The sequence below is a fragment of the Peromyscus maniculatus genome, chromosome 7 (genome assembly GCF_049852395.1).
Source record: "Peromyscus maniculatus bairdii isolate BWxNUB_F1_BW_parent chromosome 7, HU_Pman_BW_mat_3.1, whole genome shotgun sequence".
NCBI lineage: Eukaryota > Metazoa > Chordata > Mammalia > Rodentia > Cricetidae > Peromyscus > Peromyscus maniculatus.
The window spans coordinates 5,090,243-5,110,599 of NC_134858.1; the positions used below are offsets into that span (position 1 = coordinate 5,090,243).

The window sequence follows — 20,357 nt, forward strand, 5'->3', positions numbered from 1 at the left end:
TTTTGAAGAAAAAATAAGATTGAAAAGATTTCTGCCATGTAAGTTGTATAATAAAACCAGGGACTGGAGAGATAGTAGTTAAGAACACTGACTGCTGCTGCCGAGGACCCTGGTTCGTTTCCTAAAATCCACATCGTGGAGTTCCAAAGAATTGGACGCCCTCTTCTGGCCTCCGTGGGCATTGCATACAAGTGATGCAGTGCCCAAACATACAGGCAAATTACGCATAAAATAAAACATATAAATAAAGAAAAAAGTAAAATTTCAAGTTATTAGTAGCATGCCTTTCTCCACTTAGTAACTGCACACCACTCAGTATTAGCACATAGTGACGAACGTTATAGGTGCTGGTGATACACGGCAGAAGTACACCATAATATATTCAACTTTAACGATTTGATTCAAAAGCAATTAAGAGCCAGGAATAGTGGCTCAGGCCGAGGATTGCTGCGAGATTAAGGCCAGCCTGGACTACACAGTGAGTTCCAAACTAGCTTGGTTCCTTTTGTCTCTGCAGCTACGGTAGTAAGATTAGGTACCGCCAGGGGGCGTGTGCGCAAGATCCAGAGAAATAGTAGGTCCCTGAACCACGAAATAGCATCCCCGCCAGTGGGCCACAATGGTGTTACAGTGATGATATAAGGAAGACACAGCCAGCTGCCAACCTTCATGACCACCATGGTCCACTCTGCCCACCATCAGATAACCATGCAACTGCAGATATCAGAGCCATCCAGGCAAGACAGGCCTGTTACTGAAGAGGAGGTGAGTGGGGACGGCCAGGAGAACTTGAGCCCTCCACCTCTTTCCTGCCTGCCAAAAGAAGTAGAGCCAAGACCTGTTCTTTTTTTTTTTTTTTAAGATTTATTTATTTATTATGTACACAGAATAGGGCACCAGATCTCATTACAGATGGTTGTGAGCCACCATGTGGGTGCTGGGAATTGAACTCAGGACCCCTGGAAGAGTAGTCGGTGCTCTTAACCACTGAGCCATCTCTCCAGCCCCTCTTTTTCTTTATTTTCGAGACGGGGTTTCTCTGTGTAACAGCCCTGGCTGTCCTGGAACTCACTTTGTAGACCAGGCTGGCCTTGAACTCACAGAGATCTGCTTACCTATGCCTCCTGAGTGCTGAGATTCTAGGTGTTTGACACCACATCCTGTGACCTTTTCTTTACCAAAAGAAAAGTCAAAGTTTCCTCTAGCCAAAGAGAAAAAGTATTACCACTGATCTGGCTCAAGGATATTAAAAATTGAAAAGATTGCCCATGTTAAAAATTGGGTTATTTCTAGGCCGAGTGTGTGTGGTATATATAGCATTTGAGACAGTAAGTTGAAAGCCCAGCACTACAAGGAAAATACTAGAATGAGTTCTCTAAAGAAAAAAAATATTGTAAATTCAGCTACTTCCCCACTGACAGGCATTTGGGTGGGCCCCAACCTTCCACAAACACTATTGTAATTAGCAGTTTTGGATAAATGTCTGATTTTATAATACTTTGCTAGGAATGGGTTGTTAGCTTCCCGTGTAAATCATGTAATTTTGCTGGACACATCCATATGAGGGAATGTTGGCAATTGTAACCCAAGAAATGAGACAGGGTGGATCTCTGAGCCCGAGAGCATCAGCGATCCTGTCTTCTGCTCCACGTCACTGGAGCAACGCGTCACAGGCACTGGGCAGCCATGCCCAGCTGTTTGCTAAGGTGCTAGGGATTTGAACTCAGGTCCTCAAGCTTGTGCAGCAAGCCCTCTTAGGCGCTGAGCCATTTCTCCATCCTGAATGTGGCTTCTTCAGAGAGGGTAGAGACTGTAAGAGAGGGCAGGGATGATGGGAGGGCAATGATTCAGAACAAAGTGTAATGACACACATGGATGGAAAAGAAGTATTCCTCCACCATATGTGGGGTTATGTCTCTTGTCAAAAATTTCCAAACTGCCTGCAAATAGACTAGAACATCTTTTCCAAGATATTCATGGCAAGGTTGTGAACCCTGTTGTGATGGTGAATCTTCAAAGCCAAGCAGGCGTGGCTGTTTGTGTAGACGGACATTCCAAGGAGTACGTTAGCACCCTGGGACTCCACTTGGCTTGAGCCATGCATGCACTGCTGCTACGTGAACAATGTACCTCGCAACCTGTGGGCAACCTAGGTACCCTCTCTCAAATCAGCCTGCACGTGTACCTGCTTAAAACAACTGAAATGAGTTACTTCCCTTAGCAACCTCCTGATAATGCTCCATTTCTATTCAGATATGTCCAAGACACATCATGAAAACAAAAGAGATGAGCCACTCGGCCTAGAGGGGATTTGGGTCCGTGCCCAGTAAGACACACTGTATCCTTTGAGTGAACTTTTAGGGAAAATCCCCTATTTATTATCTTATGTTGGGTGTTCATTTGATTAAAATCAGATGCATCACAGGAAGGAACCTGTGCAGTGAGCAAAGGCTCCCATAGTCCAGTCCTATCAGTCCTAAGAGGGAGCCCTCACCATGTCCCTTTGCAATCGAGCTCTTCCCTTGAACCCCACAGCGCCCTAGACGAGCCTTGCTTACTCAGGTCACCACTGTCACTGTGACACTGTTTCTTTCTGACCTGCTGTCTTGCTCTACTTTGAAAAAAATATTCGTGCTACTTTGTAATCGGTGTGCCATTTATTTCATGCTCAATAAGATACCAAAGGCTGCAAATTCCCAACCCGGACCCAGATCACTGTGAGACACCCTTTCAAGCTCTTCGGTCCAGACTCTCCATCTTGCTGTTGTGCAGTGCTCTTAGACAAGAAAGACCCTGCTCTGGCTTCCTTCTGAAACTTCTCCCACCAGCTTTCTGTCTGAGCTGTGGCTCCATGCTGCTTCTCAAAGGCTTCCCCTGTGAGGACTTCCTGTTTGCCACGCTGTCTACCCCCGGGTCCAAATAAGGCTCCTTGCAAACTCTGCCACTGGGACAAAAGTGACTGAGACTAACCTGGGCAGGAAAAGGCTTATTTTGTTCATAGGTTACCGACCCTTACTGAGGGAAGCCCACACAGGAACCTGGAGACAGGAACTGAAGCAGAGGCCGCGGAGGAACGCTGCCTACTGACTTGCTTCCCAGATTTGCTCCGCGAGCTTTCATATACCATCCAGGACCTCGTGCCTAAGGATAGCACCACCACTGTGGGCTGGGCCAGTACCACAGGAATGAGCAACTAAGAAAATGCTCCAGATATTCCCTCAGGCAAATCTGATGGAGGCCACTCTTCCACTGAGACTCCATGTTCCCAGGTGTGTCAACTCGACAGCTGAAGCTATAACGCTAGCTTGTGAGCACATACTTACTTTGATTAGCTCCCAAATCTTTGAACTCAAGGGTGGCCTTCAGGTAAGAGCTTGCCTACTCTGTCATTTCTCTCTTGAGTAAACTGTCACCAGGTTCCCTTTTACATCTATTTCAAGATTTCTCTATGGATGGCAACAACCTGAAAACTGTGAAAGGGACTCTGGGTCCCTTCCCCCATCCACGGCAAACTCATGTATGACTGGGGAAACATCATTGCAAGAAATATCAGTGGCAAACACAAAACCAAACACCTTCTCATTCTGTACACATTTCCAGTCACCGAAGCATTGAGCTAGTTCCCAGAGACGGCATGTCATGCTGCCACACCTGACTTTATGGGGCTCTGGGGATCTGAACACGGTTCTCATGCTTTTGTGCTGGGTACCTCACTGACTGCACAGTCTCCTCATCCCCATCAAATAAGAATTCTTTAAATGGTATGGCAAGAATCTGGGTGCAACTAAACTGCCAGGGATCATAAAACAAACAAACATAAATAACGAGTAATTTTGTTGCTTTATTTTTCCTTACAACTTCTTTATAAAAACTCTATATCTCTAAGATGTCATTCAATAAATAACAGGTTTTTCCATGCATAAGACATTTAGAAAAGAAATGGAAAATCTGTGTTCCCAGTTCTTAAAGCAACTGGAAAAGCTTTCAAATTCTAAACCATAAATGCCGACATCGTAAATCTCTGAGAATTTCAGGAATGCAGGCAACCCCCACTTTTCTCTCGGCATCTGAACATGCACATACATATGCTTCAGATGTTTACAGGAAAGAGCCTTGTGAGTTGGAAATAAATAGCACTTTTACGGAAACCCACTCAGTTTAAGAGTTAAATTATTATATAGTTGACCATTCACTCTGGAGTTCAGACATTTTTTTTTACCCTTGTTCTCATTTTCACGGGTGTTTACTGATTTATTTTGAGGTGGTGTCTCATGCAGTCCAGGCTAGCTCAAGGTTCCTATGTGGCTGGGGGTGACACTGAACTTGTGTCCTCCTGCCTCCACCTCCCACACGCTGGGGTCGGAGCATCAGTCCGGGTCAGGAGAGAAATGTTCGCACTGTGCCCTTGATGGCCCCTCTGCAGATGGGGCACTTCCTCAGGGAGGGAGCACAGTCTTTGCAAACCACCAGATGGCCACAGGGAATGAACACGATGGATACCTCTCTGTCCATACACACTTTACATGTTCTTTCTTCCTGTAGCTTCCGCAATTGTTCTTCCATGGGTAGAGCTATGAAGAGGGGGAGATTTTTTATTTTAAACACTGGGTCTCTCTGTGGAGCCCAGGTGACCTCAGACTTTGGTACTCCCACATCCAATTTCCAAGTGCTGGTCACATGGCATCGCATGCCATGTGAGGCAAGAAAAAATTTTTAATGGAAAGCAATTTGCTTTTCCTCTAGTGAACTATCAATAAAATAAAACTGATTTTTTTTGCAGGTTTAAAGTGTTAGTAGTACCCTTACCTGCAATGTCATCTGTGGGAAGACGCCTAATGTCCTGTCGCACTGGGGAAGGAAAAGGGAAAGCATTACTATGGCAACCAAGGCTGGTTTTAGCTATTTGTTTTTGTTTATTCATTTTTGTAATGCAGGTGTTCAAACCCAGGGCCTGATGCATTCATGCTAGGCCAGGCTCTCACTGAGCCAATTCCACAGCCCAGAATACACTGTACAAAATTTTATTTATCTACTATTAATATTTATTTGAGACATAGACTTATTCTGTAATCCAAGCTGGGACTGAACTCACAATCTTCCTGCTTCAGCCTCATGAATTACAGGTGTGTATTACTATGTCCAGCAGCAAATTTATTTATTTACTTCTGAGTGTGCGTGCGTGCGTGCGTGCGTGCGTGCGTGCCCTAAGGATACCACAGTGATAATGAGATCAATGACTTTCAGGAATATTCTCTTTCCACAGTAGATTCTGGGGATCAAAGTCAGGTCATTGGATTTGTGAAAGGCTTATGGGTGTGGTGGTTGAAAGAAAATGGCTGCCAAAGGGTATGGCATTATTAAGAGGTGTGGCCTTGTTAGAGTAGGTGTGGCCTTGTTAGAGTAGGTGTGGCCTTGTTAGAGTAGGTGTGGCCTTGTTAGAGTAGGTGTGGTCTTGTTAGAGTAGGTGTGGTCTTGTTGGAGAAACGGTGTCATCAAGGAGGCAGGCTTTGAGGTCTCATATGTGCTCAAGCCACTCCCAGTGAGACAGACCACTTCCTGTTGCCTGTGCAAGATGTAGGACTCTCAGCTCTAGCACCAAGTCCACTGCACCCTGCCATGTCCCACCAGGATGAGCCTCTGAAGGGTAAGCCACCCCATTAAATGTTTCCCTTTGTTAGAGTTGCCTTGGTCACAGCAATAGAAACCCTAATTAAGACAAGGACAAGCACTTACCTGCTGAGCCATCTCACCAGCTCCCCCAGCAGATTTTAAACATTTTACACTTTGAACAAAAGCTCATAATATTAACAACAAAAAACCCTTAATTTTTGTGCAATTAGAATTTATAAGTTGGGCTGAGTTACTTTCAACAGTCCCTCCTAGAAAATTCCCCCAAATAATTTTCTAGCACTCACCAAATAAGTCTTGGTATAGCTCAGGGTCACTCTCCTGAAGGGAGTTTCTGAATGAGGCTGCTGCAGCGTTTCCTTTGGCTAACACAGTCTCAATCAGTGTTCTTGCTTGCAAGGTCTGCGGCTTCTGCTTGACAGCATCAGACTCCTGTTCAGTGATCGCCCTGGCACGTAGGAGACAGTCCAGGATTGGTGTCACACTCGTCAAATGTTGAAAAAGCACCATCTTGTTCCTCCGGATTAATGTTAGATCATCTTTATGGAGAGAGAGAGGGTGGGGGGTAGAGGGAGAGAGGGAGGGAGGCAGGTTCAAACGTGGTCACAAACTTCTTTCTGTACCTACATAACACGTGAATGAAATCATACATGTATGTATTTATTTATTTAAAGGCCTCCTGTACCTCAGGTTGGCCTCCAGTTTCACCATGGCATTAAACTTGTGATTTTTCTGCCACTACCTCCTGAGTGCCAGCTTTCCAGACGTATGACACCAAACCCAGTTTATGCGGTGCTAGGAATCAAACCCAGGGCTTTGTGCATGCTAGGCAGGCACTCTGCCAATCAAGCCATGTCTGTAGCCTGATGTTTACTTCCTCATCGTTTCTAATGTTCTATTTTTTACTGTAAAGCGATATCCATAAAATGATGGATACTAATACGAGGGGTCTGAAAAATTATTGTAGGAGAGGCAGTTAGGTGTAGGAGAGGCAGTTAGATGCCGTGAGTTTGTCGCCAGGACAGGCATGGACCCGTGTTAAGAAGAACAAAAGAAATGGCACTTAGTTAAAAACTCCGTCCTACATGTGCTTTTGTTCCCTGTGTCACAGGTTCTGTCTTTTCATGTAGCCCAGGCCAGCTCAAACTCACCTCATCACCTTCTATCTGCCTCTCCACCCGAAGGTGCTGCAGTTAAAGCATGTGTACCACGCCTAGGGCTAAACACAGGTGTCCACAAGTGCCTGGCAAGTTCTCCACCAATCAGCTACACCACAAGCCCGGCTTGTTTTGAGACAAGGTCCTAGGCTGCTCTAACCTAGGCTAGTCTGGAACTCACTTTGCAGCCCAGCACTTGGGAGGCTAAGGCAGAAGGTCATGAACTCAAGGCCAGCCTGGGCTACATAGCAAGACCCTGTCTCAAAAGTTAAAAGGCTCGTGCTCGAAAGCAGATCAGCGTGGCTTTGGTCTGCACCAGAGTGAGGAGATCAATCAGAACCAGAAGAGATCTGCACATGCCCAGGGGAAGGTGGTTCTGAGCACAGAACAGAGAACAGGGTCACAAACAGCTCACGTGATGGATAACTTGCCCTGGGGGGACAAGAAACAGACATTGTAAACTAAGACATTGTAGGGAAGGAAGCCAGCTCTTGTGTGGGCAGGGAGGGGACTTAAATAGGAATCTGTGCATTAAGCCAGGCACAGTGGTCCATGCCTGTCATCACAGCTCTTGGGAGGTGGAGGAAGGAAAATCAAGATTCAACTACACAGCAAGTTCAAGGCCAATCTGAGCTACCTGAGACCCTGTCTCAAAAAAGGGGTTGGAGTGGGGGGAGGCTGGAGGGATGGCTCAATGGTTAAGAGCACTGGCTGTTCTGGCAGTGGACCTGACACACACATGTTGACTAACAATCTCCATAACTGCAGTTCTAGGAGATCCAACACTCTCTTCTAGCCTCCAAGGGCTCCTGCACACACAAGGTACACATAAAACTCACACAAATACACATAAATTTAAAAATTAATTTAAAATGTAAACATTGAAGCCGGGCGGTGGTGGCGCACGCCTTTAATCCCAGCACTCGGGAGGCAGAGCCAGGTGGATCTCTGTGAGTTCGAGGCCAGCCTGGACTACCAAGTGAGTCCCAGGAAAGGCGCAAAGCTACACAGAGAAACCCTGTCTCGAAAAAACCAAATAATAATAATAATAATAATAATAATAATAATAATAATAATAAAATAAATAAAAATAAAAATGTAAACATTGTAGTCTAAGCCATACTATTATCCTAATATTCAAATTAATAATTCTCCTGGATCCCATCTCAATTTATGACAAAGGGGAATGATCCGTCTTGGGATCAAGAATGTGCTGTGGGTCAATAAGACGGCTCAGTGCAGAAAATGCTCAATGCAAAAACCTAATGCATGTCTTTGATACTTAGAACACAAAGAGGGTGGAAAGAGAGTTCTGACTCCACTAAGATGTCCTCTGGTCTCTATCTATGTGCCATGACATGCGTGTGTGCACATACACACACACATACACACACACCACACCTTCAAAATCGAGAACTGATTTGACATTATGTTGAAATCGAGCTCCTTAGTGCAAATTTCACTTTTAGAGGAAAATATGAAGGCTTGTTAATTGAAAAGATCTGTGTGCACATACAGAAAACAAAAATCACACATAGTGTGTGATTCTTTGGGGCTTTTAAAGGTTACTTGGCACTTAAAAAAAAAAAAAACCTGGTTCTTGTGACCTTGAAATCTGAAAGAAAAGTGTTAACGTTTGCTCAACATACACATTTTTTTAGATAATGAGAATTCGGCTATTTTTAATAGTGTGTGTGTGTCTGTGTCTGTGTGTCTGTGTGTGTCTGTATCTGTGTGTCTGTGTGTGTCTGTGTCTGTGTGTCTGTGTGTGTCTGTGTCTGTGTGTACATGTGCTGCAGCATGCATACAGAGGTCTGAGGAAACCTGTGTGAGTCAAATTAGTTTCCCCGTCCACCAGACAGGTTCCGGGGGTCAGGCTCCAGTACTCAGTATTCAGCAGGAAGCGCCCTCCCCACCCAGCCATCTCCTTGGCCCTGCACAATGCACGTTATTTATTTATTTTTTTCAGAATTTGAATTCAGAATATAAAGCATAAGACAGACCAGGCTGGCTGGATGAGCATCTTTTTAGAACTGGCAGAGGGTAACATTCGATCTCTCTGGAAAAGGGCCTTGGGAACTTGTACCTGACTCTGTTTCCTCAGCTGCCTGCTCCTTCTGTTCCTCCCGTATCTCATCTTCTGCATCAAGTAAGCCTATCACGAGGTCACTGACGGTCCTGTAATTGTCCCCGGTGGCCAGGATCTGACGCTGAACCGTCTGTCTCACCAGGCTCCTACTGAAGCCCATTTCCAAAGCCGCTTTAACCACAGGCGTGCTCATCATGACCGCATCTTCTGAACTTTCGCCAGGTCCGAAATGCACAACTGTATGAAAAGGGAGATTTAACAGACATCAGCAGTGCCATATACCTTTTGTTGTGCCTGCTGTTTTGAGACTCCTTCTAGCCCAGTCCAGCCTCGAGCTTATTATGTAGCCCAGGCTGATCTCAAATCCATAGCAATCCTCCTACTGCAGCCTCCCAAGTGCGAGGATTACAGGCACAAGCCAACACGCCTGGCTTCATAGACTTTAAATAGCCAAGTCATTGCAATATCAAAACCATGAAATCTGAACAATACATAGGCACTACACTGTATGCAGGTGGCTAACTTCATTTGGTGTTGGTGTTGGTGTTTTATTTTTTTACTTTGTTTTTCGAGACAGGGTTTCTCTGTGTAACTTTGGAGCCTGTCCTGGATCTCGCTCTGTAGACCATGCTGGCCTCGAACTCACAGAGATCCACCTGGCTCTACCTCCGGAGTGCTGGGATTGCAGGTGTGCATCACCACCGCCCGGCCTGTTTTGCTCTTTTAAGACAAGATCTCACTAGGTTACCAGGCTGGCCCTGAACTCACCCCCTGTAGGACCCTGGTGCCTTAGACTCCCAAATGCTGGGTTACAACCACACCCATCTTCACCTTCAATCTTAGTACCAAATGGCTCACTTTAATGCACTATGATCATTATACATACTTGGTGAGTCTTCGTTCTCATCTTCTGGGGTGTCTGACGTAGATAATAGCTACAGGAAAAAAATATACATGTTAAAATGTAAACTGCCTCCCACCACTGTGCTGAAAATGACCAACAGACCTGCTATTTAACCTACTACAAACTCACTTTGCCCGGTCAGAAGCAGTATTTCATGACATTCACCAGGAATTTGAACAATGGGGCTCTAAGCTAACAGCTTCCCCAGGGGGCTGCAGTGAGCAAAGCCTCCTCTCGTAGGATAGGCTGGATTCTGGATTCAGGAGAGGCAGCGGGTTGGCCTCGCATCTGCAGCTGCCATTACCCTAGTCATCTGCTGGGGTAGGTTACTTTTGAGTCGCTTCCTCTGGCCACAGCTGACAAGCTTTTGAGCCTCAGACTATGAAATAAGCTCTTATTTGGTTCTTCCAAAGAGTGATAACAAAAGCTTTCTCAAATCATTTAAGAAAAATTTACAGAGTAAACTTTTCCCCTCAAATGTAATTTATTAATTGCTTCAGAGTTTAATTCATTGCTGGTTGGTTAGACAAATGCTCAAAGAGAAATACAACCAACACTGTCTTCCATGTGGCTAATAATTGCAGATCTATTTTTCTCACCAGGGAGGCTCCTGGCATGATGATGTTGAGGTTTGTGAGGAAAGAGGAGAGGGGGTGTTGTTTTAAAACAACTTTCGCCTTTTCACTAAAATATTACTCTGTGATTTATTTTACAAATAAATTTTTAAAAATAATTTGTTAAATAATTAAAATTTTAAAAATAAATAAGCAGTTTCTCTGTTGGGAGGCACTAATTAAAGGGGAACAGAGACCTTTCCTACCTGTTCAAGTAGATGAGGGTACCCGGCTTGAACGTGGTCAACAAACTCTTGTCCTTTGATTCTTACCAAGAATTCACACCTGGAAGGTAAACATTGACGCTGTGAGCGCTCCTTAGCAGGACCACTTCGTTACTGCCAGCTTCAGAAGGACAGGTGCACTACAAGCCATCTTAGTATGCCCATTTTCATGATTAACACGTGACTCGGAATGCAGTGACAAACTCACGTCTAAGTGCTCACCTCGTGTGAGCTCTGGTTACCTAGGCAACAGTCACTAACTCTGCCAGGCTATTGAGGAGTAACTCTACTTGTGCCTGTTTGCCTTGTGAAGTTCCTTAAAGGTTCATTTTTTTGTTAGGTTTGTGTATATGTCTGTGTGTGTGCGTGTGTGTGCGTGTGTGTCTGTGTATGTGTGTGTGTGCGTGTGTGTCTCTGTGTGTGTGTGCGTGTGTGTCTGTGTGTGTGTGTGTGTGCGTGTGTGTCTGTGTGTGTATGTGTGTCTGTGTGTATGTGTGTGTATGTGTGTGTGTATATGTGTGTGTGTCTGTGTGTGTATGTGTGTCTGTGTGTGTATGTGTGTATGTGTGTGTATGTGTGTGTGTGTGTCTGTGTGTATGTGTGTGTCTGTGTGTGTCTGTGTCTGTGTGTATGTGTGTGTGTCTGTGTGTCTGTGTGTGTATGTGTGTGTCTGTGTCTGTGTGTGTGTGTCTGTGTCTGTGTGTATGTGTGTGTATATGTGTGCACACTCGCGTATGTGTGTGTATATGTGTCTGTGTGTATGTGTGTGTGTATGTGTGCGCGCACTCGCTCGCATGTGTGTGTATGTGTATGTGTGTGTCTGTGTGTATGTGTGTGTGTGCGCTCGCGTATGTGTGTGTGTGTGTCTGTGTGTGTATGTGTATATGTGTGTGTGCGTATGTGTGTTTATGTGTGTCTGTGTGCGTATGTGTGTGTATGTGTGTTCATGTGTGTGTATGTACGTGTGAATGCAGGGCCCATGGTGGTCCGAAGCATCTGGTCCTCCAAGAACCGAAATTTCAGGTGGTTGTGAGCTGCCTGATATGGTGCTGGGAACCAAATCGATGACCACTGAGCCATCTCCCTAGCCCTTGCGCATGAATTTTTGAATTTGCCGTTGTAAGGTGCTGTCTATTGAGGTTAGGGTGTATTTGATTGGCTTCTAGTACTTTTCATATACTTCAGCTGTTTTACAAAATTAGTTTATTACTTTATATTTTATAGTTTTATTAATCTAGCTATCTGGAGGCTGTTAACTGTTTCTCACGAGCTTGAACACACACACACACACACACACACACACACACACACACACACACACACACGAGTGCCGCACTGTGGACTTGGCACAGGGAGAGAGTGCAGTGAAAGGCGGGTGTTGGAAGGGAGGGTCAGCCGCTGTGCCGTCAAGGCTGAGCCACTGAGTGGTGGCCATGAGGAGCCCTGTTACCATCCTCAAGCCAAGCTCCCCAGCAGGCTCTGCTCGGAGCGCCTCCCTGCTCTCCACTCTTCTAAGATTCCTAAAATCACCCCTGAGCAAACGTGGAGGCAGAGAGGCCTCTGCGTGAGCCATCCGATCCTGGCCGTGACATGTCCGTGGGCTGAAAACATGCGAACAGACTTCAGGGGGAGGGTGGGACATTCAACACAGCCCCGCTACGGTGAGTCTGCCAATCCCTAGATAATGGAGATCCACCACTAAATGTAAGTACAATGTGAATCTCTGCGGCACTGAAGCAGACTCATGATTCTTCTTGTGTTTTTACAAACTACTGCAGTGGGGGCTGGCAAGATGGCTCAGTGGGCGCTTGCCACCAACTCTGGTGACATGAGTTCAATCCCACAGGGTAGAAGGAGAGACCAGCCCTTAAAAGTTGTCCTCTGACCTCCACACCACACACACACATAAAACAAATAAATAAGTATATAAAAAATTAACTAGAGTAATAGAAAGCACTTAAAAAATCTATGTGAATATTTTTTCTTTTTTTGGCTTTTCAAGGTAAATATTCTCTCTCTCTCTCTTTCTCTCTCTCTCTCTCTCTCTCTCTCTCTCTCTCTCTCTCTCTCTCTCTCTCTCTTTTTGTTTTGGTTATTCGAGACAGGGTTTCTCTATGTAGTTTTGGTGCCTGTCATGGATCTCGCTGTGTAGACCAGGCTGGCCTCAAACTCCCAGAGATCCGCCTGGCTCTGCCTCCCAAGTGCTGGGGTTAATGGTGTGTGCCACCCACCCAGCATAAGGGTGGCACACCCTTATTCTTTATAATCTTCATAATGTTTAAAATCTGAAGTAACAGGGCTGGAGAGATGACTCAGCAATCAAGAGCACTGACTGCTCTTCCAGAGGATGCAGGTTTGATTCCCAGCTCCCACATGTTGGCGCAGAACCATCTTTAACTCCAATCACAGAGGATCCAGTGCCCTCTTCTGGCCTCTGCAGGCACTGCACACAATGGTGCACAGAAATAAATATAGGCAGGCGAAACACTCACACACGTAACAATGAAACAGAATCCGCAGTACTTAGGAGGCAAAGGTGCTATAAAGGCAGCTAATGTATCTCATGAAAACCATAGAAGATGCAAAGGAGAACTTCAAAGCAGTTACCTGGGAAACCACTTGGCGTGCTCCACCCAGGGGTCGTCTCCAGACTCCCAACACCTCAGCCCACCATCACAGCAAAAGCACTTGACGTCATCGCTGTGTCCTAAAATGCATAAGTTTGAATCAAACTTATGAATACATAAAATTTGCACACTCATGTGTATAACGTAACACATGATGGATCTGTAAGAGTCTCAGATTAAGATTCTTACCTGTATAATAAAATCCTGCACTTGCAAGCTGCTGAGGAGGAACCAGAGCACCAGAAGGCCAGTTAAAGAACGTTCTAACACGGGCTTCCTGTGTCTGCATGCTCACGTTAGAGACAGTGTATCTCGAAGCTGACCGACTCCGATCTTTTAAGAATGGGCAGCTGGGGAAATGTCTCCGGTGCTCTGACATGGCGTCATCCTTCGGTTCCCAGTTGCTCAGTTTCCCGCCACAGGCAAAGCAGGCCACCCTGTCTCCAGGTCCTACATAGTAGAAGCCGGCTCTGGCCAGGTCGGCTGGAGACAGAAAGGACAATGGCCACGTTTGATAGGTGAGTAGTCTGGCCTTCTCTGTATTCATTGCAAAGTCGTAGGGACTTGTCCTCAAACTAGGGCAATCTGGATTTGCTCTGAAGTTCACAGGGTCTGAGGGAAAGCTGGAGTAGGAGCCACTGAAATAGCCAGTGTTCTCCAAACTTGCACCTAATGAAGGCATGGTGCTCGGCGCTGCAGACGGAAGAGAGGACTTGGGGCTGGCTTCCAGATGGTTGGCGGGATTCAGAGTGTGGACGAAGCTGCAGCTGGGGTACAGCTGCCTGTGCTTTTCAACAGGGCTGTCCCCTTGTTTCCAGTTGTCCAGCATCAGGCCACAGCAGAAGCACTTGACCTTGTCGTTGACACCCGTGTAGTAAAAGCCAGCACGAGCCAGACTCCGTTCCGAGACAGGAACTCCAGCGGGGAAAGCGGAGTACGTGGACAGGCGGTACAGCTCACACGAAAAGTCGTACTTCAACTCAAATGTGTCGGCACTCTTCCTCAGCTTGGACAGGACACTGTCTTGAACCATGTTCATGACGAAACGATGGGGAGGGGAAGGGACCAGCCTTCCTCTGGGGAGGTAGTTTTGTGCATGGCTTTTGGTCAGTTTTACTACTAGGCTGAACACCTAAAATAAGAACAAACTCATTTTTTTCCTTCTATGTATTTTGGGATTCAGTAGGATGAGAGTGTAAATCCTACCCTGATACATTTTAAGGCACAATTACACACAACCAACCACACCTTTGTACAATCTTCATGCACACAATAAAAACTAGATTCTGCCTAACAGCCAATGTGTGACAGAAGTTAGTTCCATTCTGGAAGCAGAGTGTTTGGGCACTTTGGGCCAGGCATCTTGGGGGCAAGCCTGCTTCTCTTTGCCAGGAGGATGCACCAGCGGTTCATCCAGCCTGCACGAAGTCTGATTCATAAAGAGTGAAACATGGTTCAGATGCAATTGAAAATAATAAGCCACTTCAAGACTGTTGCTTGTTTTTTGTTTCCTTTCAAAGGACCAGGATCAGACTTATTCACTGATCCTCTACCCTTTCCCTCATCTTCACAGCACTGGAGATCGAGCCCAGGGCCTTGGGCTCACAAAGCCTGTGTGCCTTACCACGGAGTTACACGGCACGCCTCAAACTTTGTGTTTTCTTTCCTTCTTTGTCTTTTTTTTTTTTGAGACAAAGTTTCTCTGTGTAACCTTGGCTGTCTTAGAACTCACTGTGTGTTAATATTCTGATATCATAACACTCTGTAGACCAGGCTGGCCTCGGACTCAGAGATTGGCCTGCCTCTGCCTCCTGGGTGCTGGGGTTAAAGGTGTGCACCACCACTACAAGCTTGTAACAGAAATTTTTAGTTTTGGTCAGAAATTATCTCACAGAGTGTTCACTGAGCACATACTTATCAAGACACAAAAAATTCTACTACCATCTGAACAGCAGAGACCTTCAAATTGGGAATTTCTCACATAAGGTTTACTAGACATTAGCAAATCCGTCTTATGTCACGGCCCAGGGCTTTGCTGCCACTGGCCGGTATGGCTTCCTGCAGTTCCCAGAAAGGCAGGTTCTCTACACGGACAGCAATTCATCATCTGCACAGCTGTCACCAGGAGCCTCCTTCAGGAGGCTCTGTCTGACCTCACTGCCCCTCCACAGGGTTATGAAAACTCGGTCGTTCTAGGACATTTCCTTCTGAATAAACTGCTTCATTTATCAGAACAACGCAGCTGCCGCTGTTCTCAGGCGCAGTCTATCTACAAGACCTGCAGAGCAGAGCTTTAAAATGCCAACGGCCTTGTGGGTGGACAGTTTCTCAGCTCTCAAGTAATGTCTGTCTCACTTCCTCTGTACTTGCTGTGTCCCAGAACATTTTCCTCCTGTTTCTTCTCTGCCATTGTCGCCATCTCTCGGCATGTCAGCGACCTCATGAGCACACTTCTCTACTCCCGAGTAAGCCTGATGACTCACTTCCTCTGGATAACCGGCACTGTGCTTGGATCTTGAACAGAGGCACTTTTTTAAAAATGCCAGCCAGTGGGCCAGGCAACTTCAACACTGCACCCACCACAGAACTCCTTCCCTTCTGGGAGTCAAATTCACAACCAAATCATAAAAAGCACACCTCAGAGAATTAGACCACATGCTTTAAATGAGCATCTTTGAACAACAGTCCCAAAAGTCCACTTAGAAATTAATTTGTCTGTCCATGCACAAAACTACCTCCCAAGGTTAGGCTACGTCCCTTTTAAGGGTTTTAGGCCTCCATTTTGAGATGTTTTGGTTTACAGAAGAAACTGAGAAAAAAACTACAAGTGGTAGAGGTTTGTGTCCTTTGTCAACCTGTTTAAAACAGAGAAATTAAGGTCAAATAACTCATGGTGTAACACAAGGTCTTTTTTCTCCCTCTCTCCCCCACTCCCTCTTTCTGGAGCCTGGGATTTCCTGACGTGGTCTAAGATGGCCTCAAATTCACAACCTTCCTGTCGGCTTCCCAAACGCTAAGGTGACCAGCAGGCTCCACCATGGTCTTTCCCTTAACATGTTTTCTCCAAAATGGAGGCTGGTGTGTAGCAAGAAGCTATGCTAATTTGGGCTGGAGGTGTGGCTCAGTGGTAGGGAACGTGGATAGCACACCCAAGGCCCTGCCTCAGTCTCCAACACTGAGAAGACAATGCTACACTGGACATCGAGCCAAGAAATCTCACACAGAACTCAGGAGTTACAGACGGAGCTCATGGAGATCCATATATAGGAATATATATGTGTGTATACCTAGAAATTAATTTATACTTTAAAAAAACTTGCAGAGTTCACACACACTTTGCACTCAGCTTCCCAAAATCAACATCTTACATAACAACAGTACAGTTACAAAACTGGAGGGAAACCCCTTTATTCCTGACTGTAAACGCAGCGTCCGGGGACTCCTAACCACTGGGCCAGCATCTCCATGCTCTTTGCAGCAATTTCTCACGAGTTACAATACTTTACTCTTCATGTGCCTTTTGTTTTGTTTTGTTTTTTGAGACAGATACTCACGCTACAGCTCGGGCTGGCCTAGTACTCAGTCTGTAGCCCAGGCTGGCCGTAAACTCACAGTAACATGCTGCCTGAACCTCCTGAGTTCTGAGGTTACAGGCATGAGCCACCAACTCAGCCTCTAATTGTTTTTATTAGAATTCCTAATGCAGGGGCTGGAGAGATGGCTCAGAGGTTAAGAGCACTGGCTGTTCTTCCAGAGGTCCTGAGTTCAATTCCCAGCAACCACATGCTGGCTCACAGCCATCCATAATGAGATCTGGTGCCCTCTTCTGGCATAAAGTTATACATGCAAATAAAGCACTCATACATAAAATAAGTAGATATTAAAAAAAAAAAAAAAAGAATTACTAACGCATATTGATTAAACAAGTTAGTGGATCTGATTGTGACATTTACACATTTGCCCATGCTGTGCCTTGGTCCTTTCTTCAGCCTTCTGTTGCCCCTCCTACCTCTCCAGCTTTTTTAGTAACAGTCCCTCTTGAGAGAAGTGAAGGCATGCTTGTCTTTAAACCTCTGCATTCTTTTGCTTAACACAATTTCCTGTTCCATCTATTTCTTCAGATGATACCTTTAATTCTCTTTACAACTGAATATTACTCCAGTGTCCACACACACACACTTTCTTTATCCATGTATCTGTTCTCAGGCATTCAATCTGTCCCATTTGTGAACAGTGCAATAAACAGCGTGTGGTGGTCTGAAGGAGAATGGCCCCCATGAGGTCATAGATCTGAATGCCTGGTCTCCAGGTGGTGGACCGTTTAGGAAGGATTAGGAGGTGTGTCCTTGTTGGAGGAGGTGTGTCACTGGGGATGGGCTTTGAAGTTGCAAAAGCTCACACCAGGCCCAGGTTCTCTCTGCCTGCTGCCTGCATCCTGTCACTCTTCTGTAGGGACGATCATGGACTGAGCCTCCGGCACTGTGAGCAAGCCCTCGTTAAAAGCTTTCATAAGTTGTCTTGGTCATGTCCCCTCACACAACAGTGCAGTGACTACAACCTGGGGCACTCAGGAATCTCTCCCAAGTTGTCCTACATCCTCCACGTGCCTATCCAGGAGGAGGCGAGCTGGGTCCTATGGTAGTCGTGGTTTCGGTTTTCTGAAATGTTGCACTGATTTCCATAGACACTAGACTAGCTTCCCTTCCCAGCACCGGAGGGCTTGTTCTCTTCACATGCTGACCAGCATCTACAGAAACATCTGGAGCCCTCGGCCCCCTCCAATTTCCCTTTCTCACATTGACTCGATTGGCTCTCTTCTTCAGAAAAGAGGTGCAGCCCTCTGCCTGCCTGTGTTCACAAACCTATTGGCCACTTCAGAGAAACAACTGTGCCTCATGGACCTACCCTCTCCCACTGCTTTGACCAGACTCCACTTCTCTTCAAACCCTGCACAGCCCTGGGCCTTCCACACAGTACTCACGCTGAGTCCCTGTCAGCTTCCAAAGGAACACAGCCTGCTTCCCACTCCAGCCTCTCCTGGGGCAGGCCCTCCCTCCACAACCAAGCCAACAGAACATCTGTCTATGAACCACACCTCCACACAACCACAGTTAGTCCGTGTACCAACATCCCTTCAAACACTCTCCACATTCATAACATCAAATCCACAGGAAGCACTGGCATCTGCCACTGGGGCCTACTTCCTCTTCAACGTGTCCTGATCCCGGGCCCTGTCCACATCAGTGTGTGGGAGTCCTCTTTCCTTTACAGTGGTTCCTTCCAGACGAGCTTGGTGCTCCTGTCTCTTCTCTGCTTCCTCTACCATTTCCAGTAGACCTGGAGGGCTGCTGGGTGTCCTCACCCTCTGGGGTAATCAGCCTGATCACCTCTCCGACACAGCAGAGTAAATGTGTCTGTTTCCCTCTCCTTGGACTAGATCTCCTTCAGAAAAGGAAGTACACTTTCATTTCTGTAGCAGCCACAGGACCTAGCAAAGACCCTGAGGCTTGCTGCTGTTGTGGGAGACATATAACCCAGGCTGGCTTTGAACTCCCAATCCTCCTGCCTCTACCTCCCAAGTGCTAAGATTACAGGCCTGTGCTGCGAATCCCACCAAAACTTCTTGTTGCAGAATTCTTTGCACAGCTGACAGGGCCACCGTGTCCACCGCCCCTTCTTTTACTAAGGGCATTTCTCATGACTGCTAACTTGGCAGTTTACTTCCAGGCTCTGGAATCAAACATCAGAGGGTTTCAAGGAAGGGTGTCAGTCCCTTTTACAAGGGACACCACCACGTGGCCGGACATACCTTTAATCCCAGCACTCCAGAGCAGAGGCGGGTAGATAGATATCCATGTTCCATTGAGTTCAAAGCCTGTTCTACTTACGGAGTTCCAGGCCAGCCAGGGATACATAGTGATGCCCAGAAAAACCACATGCGTCTCAGTTTCCTCAGTGCAGAATGGAGATAATAACGGCGCCCACTTCTTACAATTGATGATTAAATGTAAAATATACGTCCAAGTCTTCAGGGCGGAACTTGGCGTGTGGTAGACAGAGAAATGACTACAGCCATTTACTAACTAGATTAAGAACGCTGAAGCCCAGCACTCAAGGGGTTAAGGCTGGAGGATTTTCCAGAGTTCAAAGCCTGTCTCAGCTATAGTGTGAGGCCAGTCTCCTACGTACATCACTTTCCCAAAAGGAAGAGCCCTGGTGTTTTTCCAGGCTCATCACTAACACACCCCACTGCCCGTCTGAGCTCACTGTATCAAGTCCGCCCCCCCCCCCCCCATGCCTCTTGAAGCAGTCGAATTAAAATTCCACGGCCTCACTCCAAAAGGAGACAGACCTTGAGCTCCAGGCAGGCGCGAGGATGGCAGCGGGGGGCAGTGGGGAGAGCTGCAAGTCACCATCCCGCAGGACCGAGGTGCACACAGCCGGCTCTGCAGGCCTCGGAGCCACCCCTGGGCCACCTCGGGGACCCTCCCCCGCTCTCCACGCGCGTACTCACCGCAGCCCGCTCCCCAGGCTCCCCACGCCAGCAAGGACGCCGACCTCCGGGGTGGCCCCTGCCGCCCGGCCTGTGGGGTGCGGCTGAGTGTCACGACGCCTTTAAGTGGTGCCCGCCCGGCCCGCCCCCGCCCTGGCCCGCCCTGGCTCCTGCCGGCTCGCCCAGGCTGCTGCCCGCCCGCCCGCGGTGCTTTCCTCCCAGGCTCGGGGAACTCCAGGGTGAAAACCACACGCACTTCCTCCTCACCCGCCGTGGCAGCCCCGGACGGGGATTTCCGTGGCCTTCGGTGCGTGACTTCCTGGGCCCAGCTCGACAGCGTGGCGTTTACTGAAAGTTCTGACTTCTTGGTGGCCAGCTCATTGGAAGCCTTGAAAACAGATGTGCAGCCTTTGGGTCCGCATGCCTGGAAGAGGCCCTGCCCTCCCCCCCCCCCCCCCTCGCCTGCAGCCTCCAAATCCTTCACAGTGAAAAAAAAGGCCACAACTTTCCAGTCTACAACTGCTGAATTAAAAAAAAAAAAAAAAAAAAAAAAAGGCAAAAAAAAAAACCCTGTAACTCTCTGGTTATTTTCACTTTTTGTTTTGGTCAAGAAAGAGATGA

At 46.8% G+C, this 20,357-nt stretch overlaps 1 protein-coding gene across 5 annotated transcripts; it reads right to left on the reverse strand.

Moving 5' to 3' along the window:
- Positions 1-3,821: 3,821 nt before the first annotated feature.
- Birc3 (baculoviral IAP repeat containing 3) lies at positions 3,822-20,110 on the reverse strand. 5 transcript variants are annotated; one of them, XM_076575620.1, is made up of 10 exons: positions 19,993-20,093; positions 19,758-19,827; positions 13,433-16,098; positions 13,224-13,323; positions 10,599-10,677; positions 9,761-9,809; positions 8,872-9,111; positions 5,916-6,167; positions 4,807-4,848; positions 3,822-4,571 (listed from the first exon to the last, which is right to left on the reverse strand). In XM_076575620.1, the coding sequence occupies exons 3-10, from the start codon at positions 14,280-14,282 to the stop codon at positions 4,378-4,380; spliced, it is 1,806 nt and encodes a 601-aa protein (XP_076431735.1). In that variant the 5' UTR covers positions 14,283-16,098; positions 19,758-19,827; positions 19,993-20,093; the 3' UTR covers positions 3,822-4,377. The 5 variants fall into 5 exon arrangements, with proteins under 5 accessions (XP_076431735.1, XP_076431736.1, XP_042136332.1 ...); XM_076575621.1 differs by having other exon boundaries at positions 20,004-20,091; XM_042280398.2 differs by lacking the exon at positions 19,758-19,827 and having other exon boundaries at positions 13,433-14,375; positions 20,004-20,110.
- Positions 20,111-20,357: the final 247 nt, after the last annotated feature.